This window comes from Ascaphus truei, chromosome 13 (genome assembly GCF_040206685.1).
Source record: "Ascaphus truei isolate aAscTru1 chromosome 13, aAscTru1.hap1, whole genome shotgun sequence".
Lineage (NCBI taxonomy): Eukaryota > Metazoa > Chordata > Amphibia > Anura > Ascaphidae > Ascaphus > Ascaphus truei.
Genome location: NC_134495.1, coordinates 7623812 through 7647582, shown reverse-complemented (window position 1 = coordinate 7647582; position 23771 = coordinate 7623812). Strand labels below are relative to the sequence as shown.

Below are 23771 nucleotides of genomic sequence, written 5' to 3'. Positions count from 1 at the left end.
TTGTTATACTACCTCAGATGCCATTATTTACCCCTCAATGTAGAGGTTCAGTTTGCTATTTTCTCATTTTCCTACTAGTCTAGTTATGCAGGGATTCCTGTAAAGACACCCTTATTTGTAGTTATTTGCATTCAAACTTCCCGTTAGTTTTATTGTTGTCCTTATTTTTTAAATATACTCTGCATCTTTTATTAAGTGCACACACTCCGCTTTTAAAGTTGTTCATCGCCGTCGCTGCATATACTGTATACAGTACACGATTACAGGAATTAGAGTAACTTTCTGATGGACAATCAATAACAATAATATTTTTTATTCAAATTATTCAATAGATCAAGAGTATTACTACATTACAGTTTTCTTTTAAAATATATAACTGGTTAATATGCTACATACAATGTTGACAGAAAGGCAGGAGAGAAGTTTTGGTAACTTAGTGCAAATGATACAGGCCCCTTTAACTGCGATGTTCGTACATCATAAGATGCAGGATAAGTGCTAGCATTTGTACTAGCTTTCCTTGGGAAGACTCCAATATTAACATCTTCCTGTTGGCTTTTTCCTTTAAAGGTTCAACGCTATGGGTCTCCATTTATAAAAGCCTGCGGGGAAAACAAAACATATTTTAATATAATTTAATTGTGGTATTGAATTATACAAACATTTATAAAATCAGATCGTCGCCCCAAACGTGATCTCAAAACCCCCCCCCCAAAAAAACGCAAAGCTTTTAATGTTTCATTGTAACCCCTCGCTACCTGCCAAATGCAAGTGCTGTCCTAATCACTTGTGACACTTTTAGGGCTGGATGGGGTGGCAATGCAATCCTGGTCCTACCAGTCATAAAAGGGTTAATTATTAACATGCTCAGATTAATAAAAGTTTACGCTGTAAACGTAATTATAGGCCACGTTAATAAGAAACGGACGACTTTTCTGATTTTCCTACCTTCACAATGTCGAGACAACGTGCATGTCTCGGGAAAGGCTTTCCATTGCGTTTCAGAAATTCTCTTACGAGGTCAGTGGCATCATCCAAACTGCAGAATAAAGCATTTCATACTTTATCTTACATATTTCTTTTTTTTTAATAAATCAGTTCTGTATCATTAGAAAATACTTGTAGCTTTTTTAAAAAAAAAAAACAACTCTGAATGACATTTTTAATGTATTATAATGTAACATGCATTTTGTGTTTCTATAGCAACCATTTACAAAGTCACATCCCCTTCCTCTTCTGAAACAGTCTCAGGCACACCCCTTTTAGAGGCCCGCCCTCTCTCTAGCAGTGCACCAATTGTATCTCGTGACTGCCTGATGCTGCTGGTAATGCGAAGGCCAGGTCCCCGGTGGTGACGGCGGCGCGCACCGCACACCAGTCACTCACCTCTGTAGTGGCAGGCCCCAGTGTCTCCTTCCGTGTAGGCTCACGAGGCGCGTCAGCCAGCAGGGGATACAACAAGATTGTGTTCCCATGAGGCAACGTGGTGCGCTGTGAGCCAATGAGAGCGCAGCAACTGTCTTGTTTTTACTGCACATGTCACAGTACGTGTGAGGTCCGAGCACAGACAGGGAAGGAAATCGGTGCTATTTAGGGACTAAAGTGCCACTGTGTGTATGTGGGAACACGTTATACTACTTCTACATTTATACAGAGTACTTTGGTGCCGCTTACAACCTCCTCGCTGCCTTGTAATTGATCAGGGAACGGAACTCCACGTTACGCGTCACCATGCCTGGAATGTGAGGTTTGGGTGGTGCCAGTCGTGTGTTAGAATGATTTGGGGGTGTGTATTGAGGGTTACAGAGTATTAGGAGGATGATAGGGGGTGGCAGTTATTATTCCAATAATGTTTTGGGATCCCTGTAGTGGAAGCTTTCAGTGTCCTCCTGTCATACTCACCCGCCCCCGCCCCACGCCTCTGATCGCTCCTAACAGACCGCAGTTTTCAGCTGTGCACGCGCCGCCAAAATGACAGGCGCACGTGCAGCAGCCTCCCGCGAGACCTTAGCCTAAGGAGGCAGGCAGAGAATACTCCTCTGCAGTCATTAACTGAACTCCCGAGCCGAATCTTCGCCGATCGATCACAGGAGAATGTATCAATCGGCAACTTAGCTAATTACTTATTATGTGGATTGTATTAATGCACATATTAAAGGGAAATAAATGAATAAGACGGCAGCTTGGACTGCTGCTTTAATGGGTAAATTATAGCGATTTCAATAAATCTTTTATAAAGACCCGATGCTGCACACTTTATTTCAATTGTAGGTAACTCACCAATCCCTGTGTAGAAGGTATTCAGCGAGCTCTCTCACATGGCTGGTTTTCATCACTTGCATTTTCAGTACAGTAAAGTATTTTGTCTTTACAAACATGTCATACTGTTTCTTCTCAAAGATGCTATCCAAGATCAAATTTCTTATCTGGAACACAGGAAGTAGGAATACAGACTGTAGGACAGTGCTAAACCTTCAACTGCAAGACTCATTTAGCACAACCGTGTGTCCTTCTAGAACAATGGTGGGCAACAGGCGGCCCAGGGAAGCACATGCAGCCCCCAAGTCTGGCCAACCCAGAATAACCATCTCCCTTTCTCCATGGTACAGAGAGTGGAGATGTTGCTGGCATGGATTGTAGCTTCTTCCCCCTCTCAGCTGCTCAATAACCGCGCTCTAATACAGTACTGCCCACTCCTCTCCTGTGCTGATATATACAGTACTGCCCGCTCCTCTCCTGCGCTGATACAGTACTGCCCGCTCCTCTCCTGCGCTGATACATACAGTACTGCCCACTCCTCTCCCGCGCTGATAAATACAGTACTGCCCGCTCCTCTCCTGCGCTGATACATACAGTACTGCCCGCTCCTCTCCTGCGCTGATACATACAGTACTGCCCACTCCTCTCCCGCGCTGATATACAGTACTGCCCGCTCCTCTCCTGCGCTGATACATACAGTACTGCCCGCTCCTCTCCTGCGCTGATACAGTACTGCCCGCTCCTCTCCTGCGCTGATACATACAGTACTGCCCACTCCTCTCCCGCGCTGATAAATACAGTACTGCCCGCTCCTCTCCTGCGCTGATACATACAGTACTGCCCGCTCCTCTCCTGCGCTGATACATACAGTACTGCCCACTCCTCTCCCGCGCTGATATACAGTACTGCCCGCTCCTCTCCTGCGCTGATACATACAGTACTGCCCGCTCCTCTCCTGCGCTGATACATACAGTACTGCCCACTCCTCTCCTGCGCTGATAAATACAGTACTGCCCGCTCCTCTCCTGCGCTGATACATACAGTACTGCCCGCTCCTCTCCTGCGCTGATACATACAGTACTGCCCGCTCCTCTCCTGTGCTGATACATACAGTACTGCCCGCTCCTCTCCTGCGCTGATACATACAGTACTGCCCGCTCCTCTCCTGCGCTGATACATACAGTACTGCCCGCTCCTCTCCTGTGCGGATACATACAGTACTGCCCACTCCTCTCCCGCGCTGATATACAGTACTGCCCGCTCCTCTCCTGCGCTGATACATACAGTACTGCTCGCTCCTCTCCCGCGCTGATATACAGTACTGCCCGCTCCTCTCCTGCGCTGATACATACAGTACTGCCCGCTCCTCTCCTGTGCTGATATATACAGTACTGCCCGCTCCTCTCCTGCGCTGATACATACAGTACTGCCCGCTCCTCTCCTGCGCTGATACAGTACTGCCCACTCCTCTCCTGCGCTGATACATACAGTACTGCCCGCTCCTCTCCTGCGCTGATATATACAGTACTGCCCGCTCCTCTCCTGCACTGATACATACAGTACTGCCCACTCCTCTCCTGTGCTGATATATACAGTACTGCCCACTCCTCTCCTGCACTGATACATACAGTACTGCCCACTCCTCTCCTGTGCTGATATATACAGTACTGCCCGCTCCTCTCCTGCACTGATACATACAGTACTGCCCACTCCTCTCCTGTGCTGATATATACAGTACTGCCCACTCCTCTCCTGCACTGATACATACAGTACTGCCCACTCCTCTCCTGTGCTGATATATACAGTACTGCCCACTCCTCTCCTGTGCTGATATATACAGTACTGCCCACTCCTCTCCTGCACTGATACATACAGTACTGCCCACTCCTCTCCTGTGCTGATATATACAGTACTGCCCGCTCCTCTCCTGCGCTGATACAGTACTGCTCGCTCCTCTCCTGCGCTGATACATACAGTACTGCCCACTCCTCTCCCGCGCTGATATACAGTACTGCCCGCTCCTCTCCTGCGCTGATACATACAGTACTGCCCGCTCCTCTCCTGCGCTGATACATACAGTACTGCCCGCTCCTCTCCTGCGCTGATACATACAGTACTGCCCACTCCTCCCATGCGCAGATATATACAGTACTGCCCGCTCCTCTCCTACTCTGATACATACAGTACTGCCAGCTGCTCCTGTTCTGATAAATACAGTACTGCCCGCTGCTCCTGTTCTGATACATACAGTACTGCCCGCTGCTCCTGTTCTGATAAATACAGTACTGCCCGCTGCTCCTGCGCTGATACATACAGTACTGCCCGCTGCTCCTGTTCTGATACATACAGTACTGCCCGCTGCTCCTGCGCTGATACAGACAGTACTGCCCGCTGCACTCCTGTGCTGATCACTCGTTTTGTGTAACAGGAGAGAGACAGTTTTGTGCGCCCCTGTTTGAGGGCTCCCTTCAAGCAGATCATGTTGCCTACCCACTGTTCTAGAAGCAAAGCGGTTGAACTACCAACATCTCTGAAAGGTTATATTCATATATATTAAAATTGAGTTACATTGAAGCTGGGCAATAAAGATGCTGGTGTTTAACAAATCCCTTCGTTTACATTTAATTACCAACATGAAGAATGTAGCTGAACATTAAATTGTAGCAAGACAGCATCATAATACATTGTAAGCAGTTATTTTAAATCCTTACTACTAAGGGCACTACAAATTGTATCCTCAATATCAACACCGCAAGATTTAAAATAACTGCTTCTATTTACACCAGGGCTGCGGGCAACTCCGGTCCTCAGGAGCTACCAACAGGTCAGGTTTTCAGGATATCCCTGCTTCAGCACATGTGGCTCAGTATTTGACTGAGTCAGCTGTGCTGAGGCAGGGAAAACCTGAAAAACTGACCTGTTTCGTGGCCCTTGAGGACTGAAGCTGCCCAGCCCTGACTTACACCACGCCTCCCTCCGGATATGCACAGTTACAATGTCCCATTATATTCTCGTTACATTAGGTACGAGTTACCTGGAAAGGAAAGCCTGCAACTTCTCCGGTGTCCATTTCATCAACAACTTGCTGTAGAACAGTGGCCGGATTGCAAGTAGACAGGAAGCCCTTGCAGAAGAAGAAAAACCTTTAACACTTTGGTTGCAGCCAGTGAAAGGCCTACAATTACTGTAATGGAATATGTGCTGCTGCAAGTGGTCTATGCATATTAAACTACCCTATCATCATCATCATCATCTGATGGAGGGAACACATCGTGTGGAAACCAGAATGAAACATGCTTGTTATTTTGGTCTCATTTACCAATTTATTGTGTAAAAGGATCTTCGATGATATTGTTACAAGTTTCCCTGAGGAAAATAACACTTCCATCTTTGCAGAAGCTACATTATTATTGAACAACATATTTGGAATCAGTGCTAGTCACCTCGGGGCTTTAGTAAGAGACTTGGAGAGAAAGGAATACAAATGTTGATTTAAACGTCCCGTGATTATGATGGCTGTGTGCGCTGCAAGCTAATTTCCATTACGGAGAGTGAAAAGTATGCAGGATTTGGTTTGTTTTTTTTGTAGTGGAGGATGCCGCCAAGAGACAACCAGGGAAGCCAGCTGACGATGGTTCATTCTGTAAGGTCTAGGAGTATCGTTGGTCAGCCCCAACCCCCCAAAACACAGGACTCTGTTTTAGTGCTTAATACAAGCACATCACTAGAGTGCATGGATCAAGCGCTCAGATTTTTACAATAAAGGATAATACACCAGAGAAGGTATTTTGGTGTGCAGCTGGTTCTTCTGTTTGATCTAGAGGTTTACAATTGTGTGCAAGAGTTTGGGGACCACATAATCTTGAAGAGGAAGCACCCAGGACCCCCACTTTGAACTGGGGCTTTGATTTACCGACACGGATTATACATCTTGGAGCGCTAGTATTTATTTTTACCATGATAGATCATACCTGTCGGCTGGCTCCAAACGGTCTAAAATCAGGGAGAGAAATTGACACCAAGCGCAGTAAATTCAGAGAGCTCAGGTTTATTTTAGATACCTGGATTTGTTGCTCCCTTCGCTCTACTTGAGGGATTAGCAAAAGGCACCCCAAAGTAAAAGCTGGCAGGTCGATCTGTGCGTACTGTTCGGAAATCCCAACAAGATCCAGATCGGCCATTACAGGACACCTTGAGAGACAAACACACAATATCATCCAACATGTGCAACCTTGGACAGCAGGGCCTTTGTTTTGTATTTAAGCGACAAATGTACAGACTTGTGGTGTCCGGAGCCACAGCTGAAAAAGCTCTGGAGGTTGTTCTGCACCGGTACACGCTTCCCGATCAGGCCTCCCCTCCCCCCCCCGCAGAGATAATCCTCCGGCAGCCGTGGCAGTCACGGTCCCGCGGCTTGTCCCAGTGCAGAAAACAGCAAGTCTTGTTACATCTCAATCCATGTTTTTTTTTTATTTGTTTCAAACATTTTTCATTAGGTTTTTCAACATTACACATGTAACAAATAGAACGGTTAAAGGAGAAAAACAGCGATGATGGTAAAAAAATAAAACACCACAAGGGCATATGGGCAAGCATTGACCAAATTGACCATATGCAAGTATAAATAAAATAATGACTGGAATTTGGAGTTGCGATGTGCTAAATTTAAACTAGATTCGAAAAAATAAAAAAGGTATACATAAAATCAAATGCGGACTGAAACCAGTCCAGACTATAATATGCATGTTATATTTTAATGAGGAACTGCTGGTCAGACTACAAATGATTTAATTACAACGATACAAATTTACATTTGATGTCCATGTTTATTTAGTAAAAGGCGTGATAAAACTGCAAACCCACAAAACACTTCCTACTCACTTAAGTAAAGCCACAAAGCACTCGTAGCATGCCTCCAACTGAGATGGGCTGGGAGGGCAGGAGGCTACAAAACAGGATCAGAGGGCACAAAATGATGCAAAAATACGGCAATTTAGATAAATATGGCAATTTAGAATGTATATGACACGAGACAAGCCAATTTACCCGATAGGAGCGGTGCCAGAATAACACTTCGCCATGTTCTGCTAAAGTTGGGTATCTAAGAACAAAATGAAAGTTTTACTCTTAAATATTAAAGAGACAACATGAGCAGAGACGCAGACAGATGGGAACCAGTTAGTAAGCAGCAAGAGGATATTTTACTTCGTGCATTGCAGATTTGTTTTCCCCCCCCCCCCACAAACTAACATTAGACGTCAACAAATCCAATGTGTTCCTGGGTACTATACGTACCTCCCAGAGGCAATACACACCGATAATGGCAACTAAAACCTTTCTGAGGTAATGCATCTAGGAGAAATACAGCAAAGAGATGGAGCATTTTACATATTGTAAATGACATTCAAGTATTTTGCCTGAAGCCTACATACCAGTTTATGCATTTAATGTATTCTTATACATTCTTCTTATTCTACACATTAAGGGTTATGTAACGGGTGTCACTATTTGGAAGAAATACTGCGCGAATTCAGCAAAAAGGGATCTACGCTATGGAATGTATTTGTGGGTTTTATTTGTTACAAAATAAGCAAGATTCATTCATTATTTACTGGTACATCTTAAAGCATCAATCCGCCCTCCAGAGCCGATCCTTACTACCTGTCCGCTCCGGAGGATCCCCTGCTTCCCGAGACACTTACTGCGGAAGTTACGTCTTCTCCCCCCCCACCCCCCAAAAAAAAGGATTTAAAAATTGTTGTCCTATAGAAAGCTACAACAACATATGGTGTGGCAACCTATTGGCCCTCAGAAGGGGCACGGTATCCATTTTTATCTCCCTGAAGGGAGCACACAAAACAACACCGGTGAGTATTTCAGGAAGCATGGGGGCGGTGACTAGAGCTGTAAATAAAGGGGTTCAGGTCCAGGGAGGGGGGTGTGAGGAGAAGGAGAGGAGAAGAGCATGCTGTATTTCTTGCCGATTCATTTACAGTCTTCTATGCAAAAGAAAATAAAGGGAAGAATAGAACACAAGGTGTAATACCTACCATATTAAAGCCAAGTAACTTTTGCAGTAATCCATTCCAAAGCTGGGGATCATATACTTTGTATTCTAAAGCAAGTTCTGTTATCAATCTCACAGTCTGAAAAATACAGAAATATGACTCAAAACAGCTTTAGCTGCTGAAAATTATTAAAAATGAAGTGAATATTTTGCCGCGTTCATATATCAATCATTAGTGTACTGATAATCAATGAAAGTGTAAACGGTCTAAAATGACCAACCTGTAAATCAGTCTGTGCTCTCTCCACATTGCATTGAAACTTACCCTGGGTTCATGGCTATGATTTTTCCACAGTCCTTTGATCATACCCTCCTTAGGGCTACGTTGAAAGGATTCAAAGGTGTATGGGATGTTCAAGATTTCAATCTCCGAAAGATAAATGCAGCATTTTAGGTAATATCTGGAAAAAAATAAAAAATACATTCGTACGGTATGTTAAACTGATGTATATATTGGTTTAGAAAAAACGATATGCCTAAGAGCAGGGGAGGCCAACTCCAGTCCTCAAGGGCCACCAACAGGTCAGGTTTTCCCCGCTTCAACACAGATGGCTCAGTCAATGACAACGCCATCTGTGCTGAAGCAGGGATATACTTGACCTGCTCGTGGCCCTTGAGGACTGGAGTTGGACACTCCTGCCTTAGAGGATTGAACAGTATAGACATATGTATATAATATACAGCTCAACCCAGTTATAGCGCGATCCACTACAACGCAGATCTGCTTATAATGCGGTGTGGCTCCCGATTTATAAACATCTCAAAGGTTTTTTGTTTTGTTTTAATAACATTCAAAGCTTTATTGACTTACCCGGCATCTGCAGCTCTCTCCTCAGGCTGCGCACCAATAACAATAAATAGCCCAACAGTGAATACATTTCATATAATACACATGCAGGAAATCGAACCCATGACCCTTCATATGCTAGTAGCAATTCTCTAGCTGCTACACCACAGGGTTGGTGTGATGAATCTGATTCTACAGCAGGGCCCCGGGTATACGGCGGGTTCCATTCCAGGGGCCCGCCGTATAGTGAAAATCGCCGGAAAGTGGATCCGGAGATTTCAGTTCTGTGCATGCACAGAACGGCGTTTTCGCCGTTCTGCGCATGCGCGGCCTATGGTCTGCTCGCACAAACTACGGTATGCGTGCGCAGACCATTGTCTGCGCATGTGCGCCGGGCGCAACCGAGAAGCAGGGCCCTACTGTATAAACAAACTTAACATCTACTGCACAATGCAATCCAATAGATGCTACTAGAATATGAAGGGTAATGGGTTAGATGGGCTCAAATGTCAAATTGAAAGCTGTGCATGTGGACGCAGCCTGATGAAGCAGGGAGAGGAGAGAGCTGCAGATGCCGGGTAAGTCCTCACTGATCGTGGCGGCCATTTCACGATCCCGGTTGGTTCCAACGGTATCATTATGTGGACCCCAAGCACCGCGTTATAACGGGGTTCAGCTGCATTAAGCTTTTCCTACAACTCATTAAATAAATATTTTACTTACATTACTTGGTCAATGGGTTTCTTAACAAGTGATACTATAGTCTCGGTGTCAGCTAAGTGGATCAAACACCGAAGAGCACGACTTCTGTGAGCAAATGTCAACTGGTTATTGCCAATGGGCTGTAACAAAAACAAGGACACAAGTAAAGTGTTCATTATAGGCTTATGTAATCACTGAACTCAAACATTTGTACCTTATTATTTGCACTAAAAACAGATATGTAACAAAGTTATAATAATAAAAAAAAAAAAAGGGGTGGGGGAGTTTGGGGTATATTGGCCTAAAGTGTCTGGATTGACCATCAAAGCTTGAATTTGTATGTATGTCTGCCTTTATTTATGTAGCGCCATTAATGTACTTCCCAGCAGTAAGACACGTGACAATTATATAAATAACACAATGGGAAGAAGTGCTTCAGACATGAAAGTAACGTTTAATGTCAGCTAGTCAATAGGGATAAAGCTAGCAAGTGTTCCATGGAAGGCGATTTCATTGAACCATAAACAAATCGTTTCAAATACTTACAGATGTAGCAGATGTTGCAATTAAATAAAGCATTCTTGAACTATAATCCACTGGGTACGGCTGAAGAAGATAGACAACTCTACAAGCAAAAGAAACCGCACGATATGAAAGCTGTGATTTACTTTTTCAAACGCTCAGAACCTACTAGACCCTCTCCAATCAGGCTTCCTTCCGCACAACATACTCAACAGAAACCACTCTCACCAAGGTAGTGAATAACCTCCATATTGCCACACTGCAAAGATACTACTCCATTATGATTCTTTGGTTTCGATTCACCACCCTCTTCTCCTACACATTTTTCCACTCTTTACATCCGTGGCACTGCCCTCTCCTGGTTTTACGCCTACCTCGCACCGTTCATTCAGTGTCTTATGCCAACTCCTCCTCAACCTCTATGGAACGCTGTAGGCGTACCTCAAGGATCGGTTCTAGGCCCGTTAGTCTTTTCAAAACACTGTCCATAACGCACCATAAAAAAAATATATCCCATATGGAATTCAGTTAAGTGAACAGAGCAAATTACTTTTCTAGTTTGAGTCATCTGAGCTATGAAATTCTAGCAGCATGGTGCATACCTCTCGAGATCTTCGTCATCCTGCGTGTCACCAAAAATATCTTGGTTTTGCTATATAAAAAAAAAAAAAAAAAAAAAAGAAGATTTAAAACAACTTTATTTTATGAACACAAAAAAACAACAAAACCACCCCAGAAATATCCAACTAATACTACACGTTTCCTTAGATAAGTGACACTAAAGCAGCAATACCACCAAACACGAACAGCATGGGAACACAGGGTCTCACACGGGTGAACAGCGTTCTTTTCCACCCTTGGGCCCCGCCAGTTCCGGAGATAATTACAAGTTAAGTTCAAGGTGTTAAATCATGTGATTTAAAGCTGCAGTTCAAAAAAAATATTTTAAAAAAATTCCCATTCAATATGTGCATCATTACAACCTGCACACTGAAACGTGATTAGCCAAGTTGCAGATTGTTCCATTTTCCTGTAATCGATGGCTGGCTCGAGTTATTTAATTCATTTCTTGCACAGCATTGTGGGCAATGTAGTCCAGCATTATTATGTGACTGGGCAGTTACTAGATACAACTAGCTGATATACCCGGCGTTGCCCGGGATGTAAATGCGTAATAGGTAGTATTATTTATAAATCGTGGAACAATAGGTGACTATTTGTTGTAAAGGTTGGATAATAATGTTGAAAAGAAAGATGGAAGAAAATGTAATACGATATTGTATAAAAATGGTTTATTGTAAACACACCACAGTACAATGTATATTTTGGTGACATAAGTGATGTGAAAATGTGAGGCGTGTGTCCTGCTAGGGTGTGAGCGTGTGTGAGGCGGCGGGTGGGTGTTCAGTACGGGTGGCGCGTGGGTAGTGAGTGCTGGCTGTGGGTGGGGGTCCTGCTAGGGTGTGAGGCAGCGGGTGTGTGGCGAGTGCGGGTGACAGCTGGTCAGTGATATTGTTGCGTAGGGGCAGGATGCGGCAGGTGTGTGTCGAGTGTGTGGGGTGGGTGAGAGGCGGCGGGTGTGTGTCGAGTGTGGCGGGTGTCTGTTGAGTGCGTGCGGCGGCTGTGTGGCGCAGGGGTGTGAGCGGTGGGCGGGTGAAAGGCAGAAGTGCGGGTGGGCGAAAGGCAGAGGCGGGAGGGCGGACGAAAGACGTTGAAGGAGAGGTGAGGTCGGAGGGGTGGTGAGGGGGGGCGGAGGGGAGGTGAAGGGGGGACGGAGGGGAGGTGGTGGGGGATGGTGAGGGGAGGTGAAGGGGGGGCGGAGGGGAGGTGAAGTGGAGTGAGGGGAGGTGAAGGGGGTGAGGGGAGGTGAAGGGGGGTGAGGGGAGGTGAAGGCCGCTCACTCACCCGTCCGGCCGCTCACTCACCCGTCCGGCAGCTCCCACGTGGATCTGAGGCGGGAGGCAGCGTGTTGTGGCCGCTCCCCCGCTGTGTCCCGGGCGCTCGCTCCGCTCCCCCGCTGACTGTAGGGGCGCCAAGGAGGGGGGGGGGGGGGTGGGGGGTGAAAGCGCGGGAAACAGGGAGAGGCGGAGGAAGAGGCGGAGCCTACGGGACCGGCAGGTAAGAGAGCGGGAGATGTGCTGCCAACACTGTGAGCCCCGCTAATGTATGTAACACCCCCCCCCCCCCCTAGTGTGTGTGTGTGTGTCTCCTTCACTCCGCCTCAGGCCAATGAGAGGTGTGCGGGGGCGGGCGGGCCAAGGGAGCAATCTCATTGGCCTGGCCCAAGGTCCAATGAGATTGCCGCTAGGGACACGGGGAGGGACACAGGGAGACACGGACACATAGGACACTTTCACAAATATATAGTATAAGATAAGATTGGTGCACTGCTAGAGAGGGCAGGGCTCAAGAGCCAGAGCCTATCAGAAGGGGTAGGGGGCTGTCACTTTGGAAATGCTTCCTACATTAGAAACATTAAAAAGGTCTTTAAAACATTTTTTTGTTTAAATGCTACCAGTATTTTCTCATAGTACAGAACGGATTTATTTAAAACACATATGTAGGATATTGCTTGAACTGCTGCTTTAAATGGTAATCTAATTGGAATCCACAACGGATAACATTGCTTCTTCCTAATGGCCTGCGAGACTGTAAATTCCCCGGTAAGTCTCAGGAGCCTGGGGTCCCTGGAGCGGAAACGTGATTTAGCCCTGCAGGACCCCCTGGTTTCCATGCCCGGATTGCCGCTTTAGGATATACTTCGAAATACAGGCTGAAAGAGCAGCTCTGTGGTAAGACTAAACAGGTTCAAATACCAATCTCCGCTCTCCTTGTAACCTTGGGAAAGTCCCTTTACCCACCAATGCCTCAACTGACCATACTCCGGCAACACATTTATTTACATTGTTCTCAAACCTAACTAGACAATCGCAGGCGACCTTACTTACATCTGTTGGGGGTGGAGGACTAGCACAGAGCCACTTCTCTAGGAGGACATCACAAATTTTGTTCATGTTCAAATTGTTCAGTTTAGATATTTGTTTTGCTGCTGCATGTATATCTGGAGACAAAAAAAAAAAAAAAAAAAAAAAAACGTAACTACGCAAAATATTGCAGAAATAGTCAGGAATGCACGTCATTTAACCGGTGCGCCCTGGTCCGTGACCTTATCACAGATACTAAAATGAAAACAGAAGAGCGGGCACCCCTGTGGTAAACGCACAAATATGCAATGGTCCATCAATCTTTTGTTCTATACGTAGATATTTATAAAGACCTGCAAATGTTGAAACTGGATCCCTGAAGGGCGCTGCACCTGGACTGAACATGTTGGCACCTCTGGCAGTGAAACGCTATAATTAACTCTACAAAGATGCCCAAAGTTTTCTAACCTCTTTAAAAAGCACACAGCGAAAAACAAAGCTAATCATGCGCTCTGTGTGTAACACAGACCTGGATAATCTCTGCCGGTCGGATCCCTTATTCGTTGCGCCACGCTGCTGTGTTCATAGAGCGAGACGACTAGATTTGCCGGCGTTCCGATCTTATCCAAATACTGGGCATTGTTCAGCTTGGTTGTGATCAGCACGTTCTCTGTAGCGGATCTCCGATATTGCACGCTTAACTTTTTTATAAAAAGGTCTGCTTTTTTATGCGATTCCTCCTGGAAAAAAAAAAAAAGTCACAATGTCCCACAGTTTAACATGTACACGTGCGTCCACTTTTTTTTTTATACCAACTTTTGATCCATGCATATATGTCTCCTCTCCAGTGTACTACACAAACTGTTTTATTGCTTGAGATAGATAGCCATCTATATCTATCTTTATTTTGGTGGGCAAAATAGCATGTTCTTGTATAGTTTTTACGTAGCGCTTTACAGAGACATTTTGCAGACACCGTCCCTGCCCCATGGAGCTTACAACCTAGGTTTTTGGTGCCTGGGGCACAGGGAGATAAAGTAACTTGCCCAAGGTCACAATGTTCAATTTCTGAACATACTTCAATCCATACAGTAACTTCTGGCAATGAACAATTAATAAGATCCATTACACCCAAGGGATGTAGCTGCTGCTTTCGAGCGAATTTAGCTTACCGTAGGTGATGTGCTCTGCTTCCACTTTTCAGCCAAATGGAGACAAAATTGTAGAGAACTAAGCTTGTCAGGTCCTAAAACAAAATGCAAAATACCCCATGAATTTTTTTTCCCATCTGACATCTTGCCAAACCTATGGTTCTAGGAAAGAGTAGGGGAAAGCACAGGTGACACGGCAACCCGTTTCAAAGGATTAGTAGTAAACTCCTAAGTGTTCTACTTAACACAAGACTACAATGTACGGTCTTACCTGTTGGGAGTTCTTGTGCAAACCTATGGGACATAGCTGCAGCCCACTCAGGGTTCTTGATAGACTGCAGATAAGACTGAATGGCAATGACAGTTTTAGCAGTTTCTTTGCTAAACTGAGAAGAGCACTCCGTTTTCTGTTTCAGCATTTTAGGCTTTAAGCTCCTCTCATAAACCTGCTTGGCGGCAGTCATGTATAAGGTGTCCAAAGAAACCTAGGTTGAAAAATCAAGGTCAGGCCTCCATTACAATCAAAATACAAATTTCTAAAACATTTGTCTGTGCTGGGTGTTAGAGGTTCATTACTCGGCAAAACGTTGACCATTTCTATAGGTGACAGTACTAGATGAGGAAGGAGGAGATTACAGCTACCCAGAACTGGGACATTGTTAAATTCTGCTCAGCTTTCTTTTCCCCTAAATGACAGTGCACATATGTTTGAAGGTCTTGTCCTAACAAGCATAAGAACTTCTACTTTGTACTAAACATACATTTAAAAAAAAAAATAATAATAATAAGTTAGTGTTAAAAGTTCATTTTTACAGCAAAATATCAGAACATGCTCAACTATTAAAATTGATATTATATATGGAGACGACATAAAAACAATAGTTCTTTAGAGAGTGGACAAGAGAGAAAGTCCTTTCAAAGAGCATGTGAAAACTTGTTCTAGCATCCTTTGGACCGACCATTCCACCTCACCTTCATCAGTTTAGAAATTAACAGCAGAGTTGGTAAGGATTCCTCACTAATCTCTGCAGCTGAAAAAAAGGATTGAGGGACATTTTATTAATAGGCATGCAAGACCATCGGGCACAGAAGGGATTAAAAGGGAATGCAAACACAATGAAAAAAAAACAAAAACACAAGTGAGCATGTTGCATTATAGCAGACTTACATATAATGCCCCAAAAACTCTTTCCAGTTGTAAAGAGCAAATGGAAGGGCAGCCTGGTCTGAGCAGCAGGTGACATCACAATCCCGTGCTCCAAAATATACTCGTGCTCAAGGTCAGTGGGAGGCGCGCTCCTCTTGTAAGATTTCAGGTGCTTAACTAGACCCAAAGCCTACACAGAGAGAAGGATAGGATCAGCGCAGACATTATTGGGAAGAGCATGGGTATGTATAACCAGACAGCAAGCAAAGGAAATCACGGGCAGCACAAGCTCAGGGCAGTAAAACGGGGCAGAATATATATTTGTTATATACACAGCATACGAGGCTCATCTATCCAGACTCTGGATGACTCCTCGGTATGGCATTAACGTTTTCACCGTTATAGTAGCCTGCTCGTACCACCCAACGTCTAGAGAGACCTGCTGGTGGCAACGGACCTAACCACAAGTACATTGAATCAAAATCTGTCCCAGGCCCGAGGACTCTGGCTTCCACCTGGAGTGAAGTGGTCCGGACACCGACTAATCCGTTTACCTAAACTGTAATTGGCACCTATGAATCTTTATCTTTGTTAATTTACACCAGCGTAACTGTACTACCGATCTGATTTGATATTCCCTACCCGCTCCCACCCTTAATTTTCTTGTTTCTGTACAACCCTACCCTCAACCCCCCCCACACTTTGTGTGAACTAATTTCTGTATGTTCGCAGAATATATTGTACAATCAATTAAAAAAAAAAAATTAATATATTTGTTCCTACAGTTGGTTTGCACCAAAGAATAGAAGGCGCACAGATGTTTAATTACGATGGTATGCAAAATATTTAGCGCAAGGGTGGGGAAACTCCAGTCCTCAAGAGCCATCAACAGGTCAGGTTAAGGATATCCCTGCTTCAGCACAGATGGCTGTCAAACACTACCATCTGTGCTGGAGCAGTGATATCCTGAAAACCTAACCTGTTGGTGGCCCTTAAGGACTGGAGTTGGCCAGTAGTGCCTCTGTGTGCAGGGATCACAAATATAATGCACTGCTATTTTCTACAGCGCTTTCTCTGCGGAGATTACAGAGCATGAAATCACTGAATAAAAGCCACAAGAAAGAGGATTTTGGATACATCAACATTGAAAAAGACGGCACACTTTCCTGAGAGATTACTGTCCGTTATACCTGGTTTAGGGGAATATTGGTATTCAGCTCATCAGCTTCAAGTATAATTTGCAGGACTCCTTCAATGGTTTCATAATCATAAGGACCCAGCTGCAGAGAGAGATTTTGAAATTCAATGTTTATTGAGGGGGAAAAACAAAACAGAAGAGATTATAGCCCAGGGATAAGATATATATACTGCAACGCATAAAACAGAAGAGATTATAGTCCAGGGATAAGATATATATACTGCAACGCATAAAACAGAAGAGATTATAGTCCAGGGATAAAATATATATACTGCAACGCATAAAACAGAAGAGATTATAGTCCAGGGATAAAATATATATACTGCAATGCATAAAACAGAAGAGATTATAGCCCAGGGATAATATATATATACTGCAACGCATAAAACAGAAGAGATTATAGCCCAGGGATAAGATATATATACTGCAACGCATAAAACAGAAGAGATTATAGCCCGGGGATAAGATATATACTGCAATGCATTGCAGATTTATTGCATAAACGGGACAAATAGTGTAGGTGCCCTTTTAAAAGTAGAAGGTACTGTAATTATATAAAAATGTGTAAAAAAAATTAAAAAAAAGCATACTATATTGCAGAAGCGGCCAACTCCAGTCCTCAAGGGCCACCAACAGGTCAGGTTTGAAGGATGTCCCCGCTTCAAAGGTGGCTCAATCATTGGCTCTGTCAGAATGACTGACACCTCTGCTGAAGCAGGGATATCCCCAATACCTGGCCTGTTGGTGGCCCCCCCTGACACACACACGTTTCGATGGACTGATCCATAAGCACTTGGAGGTTATTTAAGGGAAGAACTTTATACAAGGGTCCCCCATCCTATGAAGTGCAGCTTACTGCTCGAAACTTGCTGGATGCGGAAAAAAAAACTTCGAGGAGAGGATGTGACAAAGCGGCTCTTTATCCGACCATTACTGCGGTTCTCGTCACAGGGTCCCGAAATGATGGTGGGCAAGCGCAATATATAAATTCCGTACGTCCATATTGTTTAAAAGCTTGTGGTAAATTCAGGAAAAAATTCTTTCCTCCCCGCGCTTCATTGCATAAAGGAACATATCAAAGTAGTACTGTGTATTCTAGTGCAAATTCCTAAAAGAAATACAATAGTATGCAAAAGGGCAAGAATTGCTGCTAGGAATGGTATTGAAGACTTCGTTTCCCTGCGTTGGGCACATGCATAAAAAACAGGAAATTCAGTGTAAAAACGTCAATGACAAGCAAAATAACAATAATAACATCCAATTCAACGTATTAACCATTTTCTCAAATTGAAACAATAATATACCCTAAACAATGGGTAACTACTCCTAGTAGCTGTTGAGGGAAGATCAAGGAATATTTTAAATGAAGCATGGAAATTAACTATACGTTTCATATGAAAGTGTCTGGTTATGAAGTATTTACCTTGTACAGTATAGCAGTGAGGCGAATGACCACATCTTGTGTGCTTCTCAGTAGAGGAAGGATCTCTTTGGCTTTGGTCACGGATTGCGGTTGGTGCACAGTGTCCACAATGGCATCACCCTCACCATGCTGCCAACTTGAGCCAGAGAGAAGCAGCGCTTCTATGTAAAGCAGGAGGGCTGCATCACTGTCCAGCATGAACACGCTGTCAAATAAGACATGTAAAAGCAGCTGGTAAACATGCACCGCTATTTCTATGCTAGGCAGTGTATATGCAGCATTGTTTTGGTTGCTTTCCAGCAATGGACATTACCTGCAGTACTTAAGTATAAGTTCCTTGTCCACTTTTGGGTTTTGTACTAATAGCCGAATTATCTCTTTCTTCCGGCTTGAACACTGCCTGAACGCAGACTGGAAAGAAATCTATAGAAACAAAAAAAAAAAACAATTAGTATAACTGCAGCGGTGTGTTCAAAATAATGTTTACCCTAGTGAGAACAACCTGGTTATATGAGAAGGTGTGAAAATGATCGCAGGAAAGGGTGCGTTTAAACGCCCGCCGACTAGGAGCCAAAATGTAAGATCGCAACATTAGGAATGGGAAGGAGAAAAGCAAACGTCTCTCCGCCGCTATGATTCAGGCTAAAATGCTCAGGATGGTAGGAGGCAATGAAACAGAAGACATCAAATGCTTCATTAAGTTCTTAAGCTGTTAAGCTTATCTAGTGAACGTCAAGAAAAAAAAAAAAAGTGATTGGTTGTACGCACCCCCAAATAACTGAGCTGGATACCCCACTCCGCATCAGTAATGAGCTCCTCAAATTTCTTCCTCTCTTCCTCCTCATTGTATAACATGGCCAGCTGTGCTCCAACCACAGCCGCCGCCTAATACAACATGGAAGTGCAACAAATGTTAACAACCTGGCAATGTCCTGTCATCTACAAGCATTTTTTCTACGATACAGGCATACCCCGGTTTAAGTACACTCACTTTAAGTACACTCGCGAGTAAGTACATCTCGCTCAATAGGCAAACGGCAGCTCACGCATGCGCCTGTCAGCACGTCCTGAACAGCAATACCGGCTCCCTACCTGTACCGAAGGTGTGTGCAAGCGGGGAGACTATAGAGCCTGTTACACATGCGTTATTTACATCAGTTATACACGTATATGGCTATTGCAGTACAGTACATGCATCGATAAGTGGGAAAAAGGTAGTGCTTCACTTTAAGTACATTTTCGCTTTACATACATGCTCCAGTCCCATTGCGTACGTTAATGTGGGGTATGCCTGTATTCAGCTTTCCACAGGGAGATAAAGGGCCCTAGAACTGCCTGTTGCAGACTTGATTCTACATCAATAATACAGTGAGGCCAAATGTTAGCTTTCACAAATAATAAAGGCCTTGGATCAGGTTCTTAGTTCCCCTGTCAAGAACCCAAGAGCCTCCTCTTCAATGGTTTGGTGCTCTAACATTCAGCATCTCCTCTTCCAGCTGCTGCCAACATACTGTACGTTGTGCAACTAAGCCACTTCCCGGTGTGTTACATCCTGTTTTTTCTTATACTATTTGTTTGCATTATGTATTTTAGACGCTTTTGTGTTGGGCACATTGCTCCGTGTATTTAACTTGTGTTGATATTAAATACTTTTGGATTTGGCAATTACCTACTCCTTAGATTTACTCTATAAGTCAGTGAGTGCTGGAACTATTATTACTGCTAAGCCACTACCATGCCACAGTGCTAACCATTTTACCTTAAATATCCAATTTCCCTTCCTTAAAGGAGGAGAGGTCAGTGTTATTACAAGGTCCAGGGAGAGGTGCACTCACAAAACTTTAAATAGCTGCCACAGGTGCTCAGCAACAGTCCTGTGTAATCACACACAACCTCTCGATAAAATGTTCACAAGCGGACTGAAACATCAATCTCTGCACAATAAACTTAGGCCACGTTTACAGTGGCTGCGCGCGTGATGTCACGCGCCTGTCGCTCTCGCGATGTGTATAGTGTTTGCGTGACAGGGCTACGTGGCCGTGAAGTCACGTGCGCGGTTCACCCTAATTGGCTGAACCGCGCATGTGGCTTGGCCAGCGCATGACAAACACAAAATGGTTTGCCTGGCCGAGAATCATGTGCGCAGTTGGGCGCTCTATGGCCTGCCTCAAAGCGCTACGGCCTTTTGTTCGCGCCGGCAAGCATCGTCACAGTCAATATAAATGTGGCCTTAATCTCTTTGAAGAACACCACTTCTCTTCGTTCGTGTTAGTTTTCTGACCATGCAATATTAAAATATCCAACTACGTTAAGTAAAAAAACACAAAGGACAGGCTTACACCACATATTTATAATACCCCATGTACACGAGATAAGGTCCCCCTTTTTACTGTTTCTATTATAAACTCACTCAACCCGGCCTTCATAAAGGGTGCTCTTGCCACCAAATAAAGAACTTACATGTGATAGAGGTATTTAGTTAGACACTGCTCTAAAAAAGGGATCCCAAATCAAGGTACAGTACTCACTAATGCACCACAGCCACAAAAACACACAATTCATTCACCACGAACTCTATAAAAAGGAAAGTTGAAGTGCACTAATCCCCTTTGCTTTGTATTAGCCAGGGTGGAGTTCTCTGCACACATTCTTTCCAATGTTACAAATCATAATTAACATACCAGAACCTTCTTGTAATTTTGCCACGTGTGGTTGATGATATCCCAAAGCTTTTCAAACACTTTATTTTCAGAGAGAAGTGTGTAGTAACCCAATGCCAGATTACAATCCACCACACGACAGTTGAAAATCTAATCGAAACAAAAAGCGAGGTGAGCAGCCTTTGGAAACCATGAAGAATATTTGTCACATTTATTTTAAACAGTGAAAATTAAACGTTATTTTATGCTCATGTGAAAACATCAACCCCCCCCATTGCGCAAACACGCAGGCCACGAATCAAGGCAAGTACAGGCACGCGTGACGTCACGCTTTTGGTCGCGTGCCTGCACTATGTCCGAGGCTTAACAAAAGTAAGCAGCGCTGCATTCTAAACATGTTGTGGTAAGACCACTGTGGACACTGCATGCAGATCAGCTCCTTGGCTAATTGCAACTTGACTTGAGAGACTGAACTTGGGAGACGTGCACACGACAGCACACAGACCGCGTGGCACTGCGCATACCCGGAAGTAGTAGTGCAGAGCAAGACTGAGACACTACTCTATTCCAGCGAGCGGGATAGACCGAGCTCGGCGGTGCTTCCCTTCTAAACACGGATGGGGCAGCGTGGACTGTACCACTTAAGAGCTCACTGGATAATGGATTCATTATATGCAAGTTGATGCTTGTTATTTGTATTTACTTTTATTATATTATTCAACCTCGGCGCGCTCTGTGCTTTTTGTTTTCTATGACTGGTCTGCCTGTGGAGTAATCCTCTGCGGATCTTCAGGGGAGAAGGGAATATCTCCACGCACAGAAGCAGCAAAAGGAAGGAGTTGGTTTACACCAGAGACTGTAGGAAGCATGAGCGCGGATCAATAACCCCCTTTTCTCCTAACAAAACTAAGCAGCACTGCAGTCTTTGTGCAGCAAGCGCTTACCTTGTGTAGTAACGCAATAACAGTGTCTTTAATGATCGTTTTAGTTTTTTCTCCAAATGCACGAACAAATGCGTCGGTTTCTGTCAACTCGTCATGCAACTCGCCTTTTTCATCATGCCACTAAAAAAACAAATATTTTGTGTTGAGGGAAAAAAAAAAGTATGATTTGTCAACCGTCCTAAAATCCTTTATTTTAATAAACCTCTCCAAAAAGAAAAAAAAAAAAAAACTATTTACAAACCCAGCTACTCGAGGACGACTTGAGCCATGATTTGACACATTTTAATGTGGTCTGTAACTGTTACATACGCCTATAAAATAAGTTTTATCTTTAACTGTTCACGAAACGTCTTCAAATATAATGTATAACCCTGGTCACCTAATGTAATGCAATTTCTTTATATATAATGTATAATAACCCTGTTCACCGAATGTAACCATGTATCCATCATAACTCAGGCGTACTTGAAAACGAGAGGTAACTCGCGATGCATTACTTCCTGGTAACACATTACTTCCCGGTAACACATTTTATAAATAAATAAAATAAACAATTGACTTAACCACCCACCCTGGGGAGAATTGGTTTTTACGAGCATTCATGGAGAGATTAAAAAAAAAAAAAAAACTTGGTTAAATATGCCATGCAATGCACATTGAATATGAAAGAAAAACTATTCTTATGTTTTACATGTACTGTAGCTTTGAAAAAAAAAAAACCTATACCTTTACACTGAAGCATTTATCCATATAGTTTGATGCAACATGTTGAAAACCTGCCCCAAATGCCTCGATTGCCAGGCGCAAGGTTAGCTCACACTGGCTACTTTCTTGCAGGGTTTCCAACAATATTGTTACTGGAGTTTGAGCAGGAAGTAGCATGTTTCCGCCTGTCCAATCACAAAAAGACCACGTTAAAGCTGCAGACCAAGCAATATCCTACATGTGTTCTTAATACAATCTGTTCTGTACTAATGAGAACACACTTGCAGCATTTTGTTAATTAAAACAACTCTAAATTACATTTATGTATTATAATGTAACAAGCCTCTTGTTTCTAGAACAACCATTTACAAAGTCACAGATACTGAGCCACCGAGGGTGGGGGGAGGGAATGGCAGCTTGGACTGCCGCTCTTAAAATTGAAGATTTCCAGCACTCAAACAAAATTAGACACTCAATCTAGGACTAGAAGTACAAATGTTCAGGAAATCATCATCATCTTTCTTCACAGGCTTTCACATGGAAGGAATAAAACGCCGAGTATTGTAGGGAAACTGATGTCAATATTCAACAAGCAAAATGTTTCTGTAATATCTTTAATAAAACTTGGAAAGAAAATATGTTCCGTCTCATTGCGTTTTTGTTCTCACATTACCTTTGGTATATGAACAGTGTGCCAAACTTGCACAATCCAAAGGATACATTTTTTTACCTGTAACATAAATATATGGTTTTACTTGATAAGCGTGAAGGTTTTTGTCATTATAATTAGTACAAGGAGTGGCCAATTCCAGTCCTCAATAGGCCAGGTATTAGGGATATCACCGCTTCAGCACAGATGGCTCAGCCAAAAATGTGTTGAAGCGGGGATAACCTTAAAACCTGACCTGTTGATGGCCTTTGAGTACTGCAATTGGCCACCCCTGTAATAGCATTCAACGAAAGGGCATAGGATAATTTACCAGCAGTACTTGGCACCAAGGCAGTGGCGACATCATAGGCAACTGGTAACACAACCAATGGATCAAGAACAATCCCATCTTCGCTGAAGAAATCTTCGCCAAATAAATCTTTGTAAGGGTCTTTATCAGCACCAAAAGTTCCACTCTGGATACATTTTTGTAGTAAAAAGGTATGTAAACATTATATTGTAGTAAAAAGGTATGTAAACATTATATTGGAAAGTTATTAATCATGATATAGGAAAATAATTATTTGCATGTAAATAACTGTATCTCATCTGTATTACGTCAATAAGTATTTG

General features: G+C 43.6%; 1 protein-coding gene across 3 annotated transcripts in view; it reads right to left on the bottom strand.

The window, feature by feature from the left end:
• Positions 1–297: 297 nt before the first annotated feature.
• The window catches only part of KNTC1 (kinetochore associated 1), a 56334-nt gene continuing 32860 nt past the window's right edge, over positions 298–23771 (bottom strand). For all 3 annotated transcript variants that reach the window (XM_075568271.1, XM_075568272.1, XM_075568274.1), the window contains exons 37-64: positions 23470–23614; positions 23163–23219; positions 22511–22674; positions 21785–21904; positions 20862–20990; positions 18949–19065; positions 18494–18603; positions 18181–18385; positions 16750–16839; positions 15581–15749; positions 15385–15443; positions 14684–14897; positions 14434–14507; positions 13791–14001; positions 13286–13398; positions 10940–10989; positions 10362–10440; positions 9837–9955; positions 8592–8727; positions 8310–8405; positions 7555–7611; positions 7306–7360; positions 7141–7204; positions 6321–6450; positions 5294–5383; positions 2281–2426; positions 949–1039; positions 298–602 (exon numbers count right to left, since the gene is read on the bottom strand). In XM_075568271.1, coding sequence (XP_075424386.1) covers positions 579–602; positions 949–1039; positions 2281–2426; positions 5294–5383; positions 6321–6450; positions 7141–7204; positions 7306–7360; positions 7555–7611; positions 8310–8405; positions 8592–8727; positions 9837–9955; positions 10362–10440; positions 10940–10989; positions 13286–13398; positions 13791–14001; positions 14434–14507; positions 14684–14897; positions 15385–15443; positions 15581–15749; positions 16750–16839; positions 18181–18385; positions 18494–18603; positions 18949–19065; positions 20862–20990; positions 21785–21904; positions 22511–22674; positions 23163–23219; positions 23470–23614 — 3114 coding nt within the window. In that variant the 3' untranslated portion in view covers positions 298–578. The remainder of the gene's footprint in view (positions 603–948; positions 1040–2280; positions 2427–5293; positions 5384–6320; positions 6451–7140; positions 7205–7305; positions 7361–7554; positions 7612–8309; positions 8406–8591; positions 8728–9836; positions 9956–10361; positions 10441–10939; positions 10990–13285; positions 13399–13790; positions 14002–14433; positions 14508–14683; positions 14898–15384; positions 15444–15580; positions 15750–16749; positions 16840–18180; positions 18386–18493; positions 18604–18948; positions 19066–20861; positions 20991–21784; positions 21905–22510; positions 22675–23162; positions 23220–23469; positions 23615–23771) is intronic.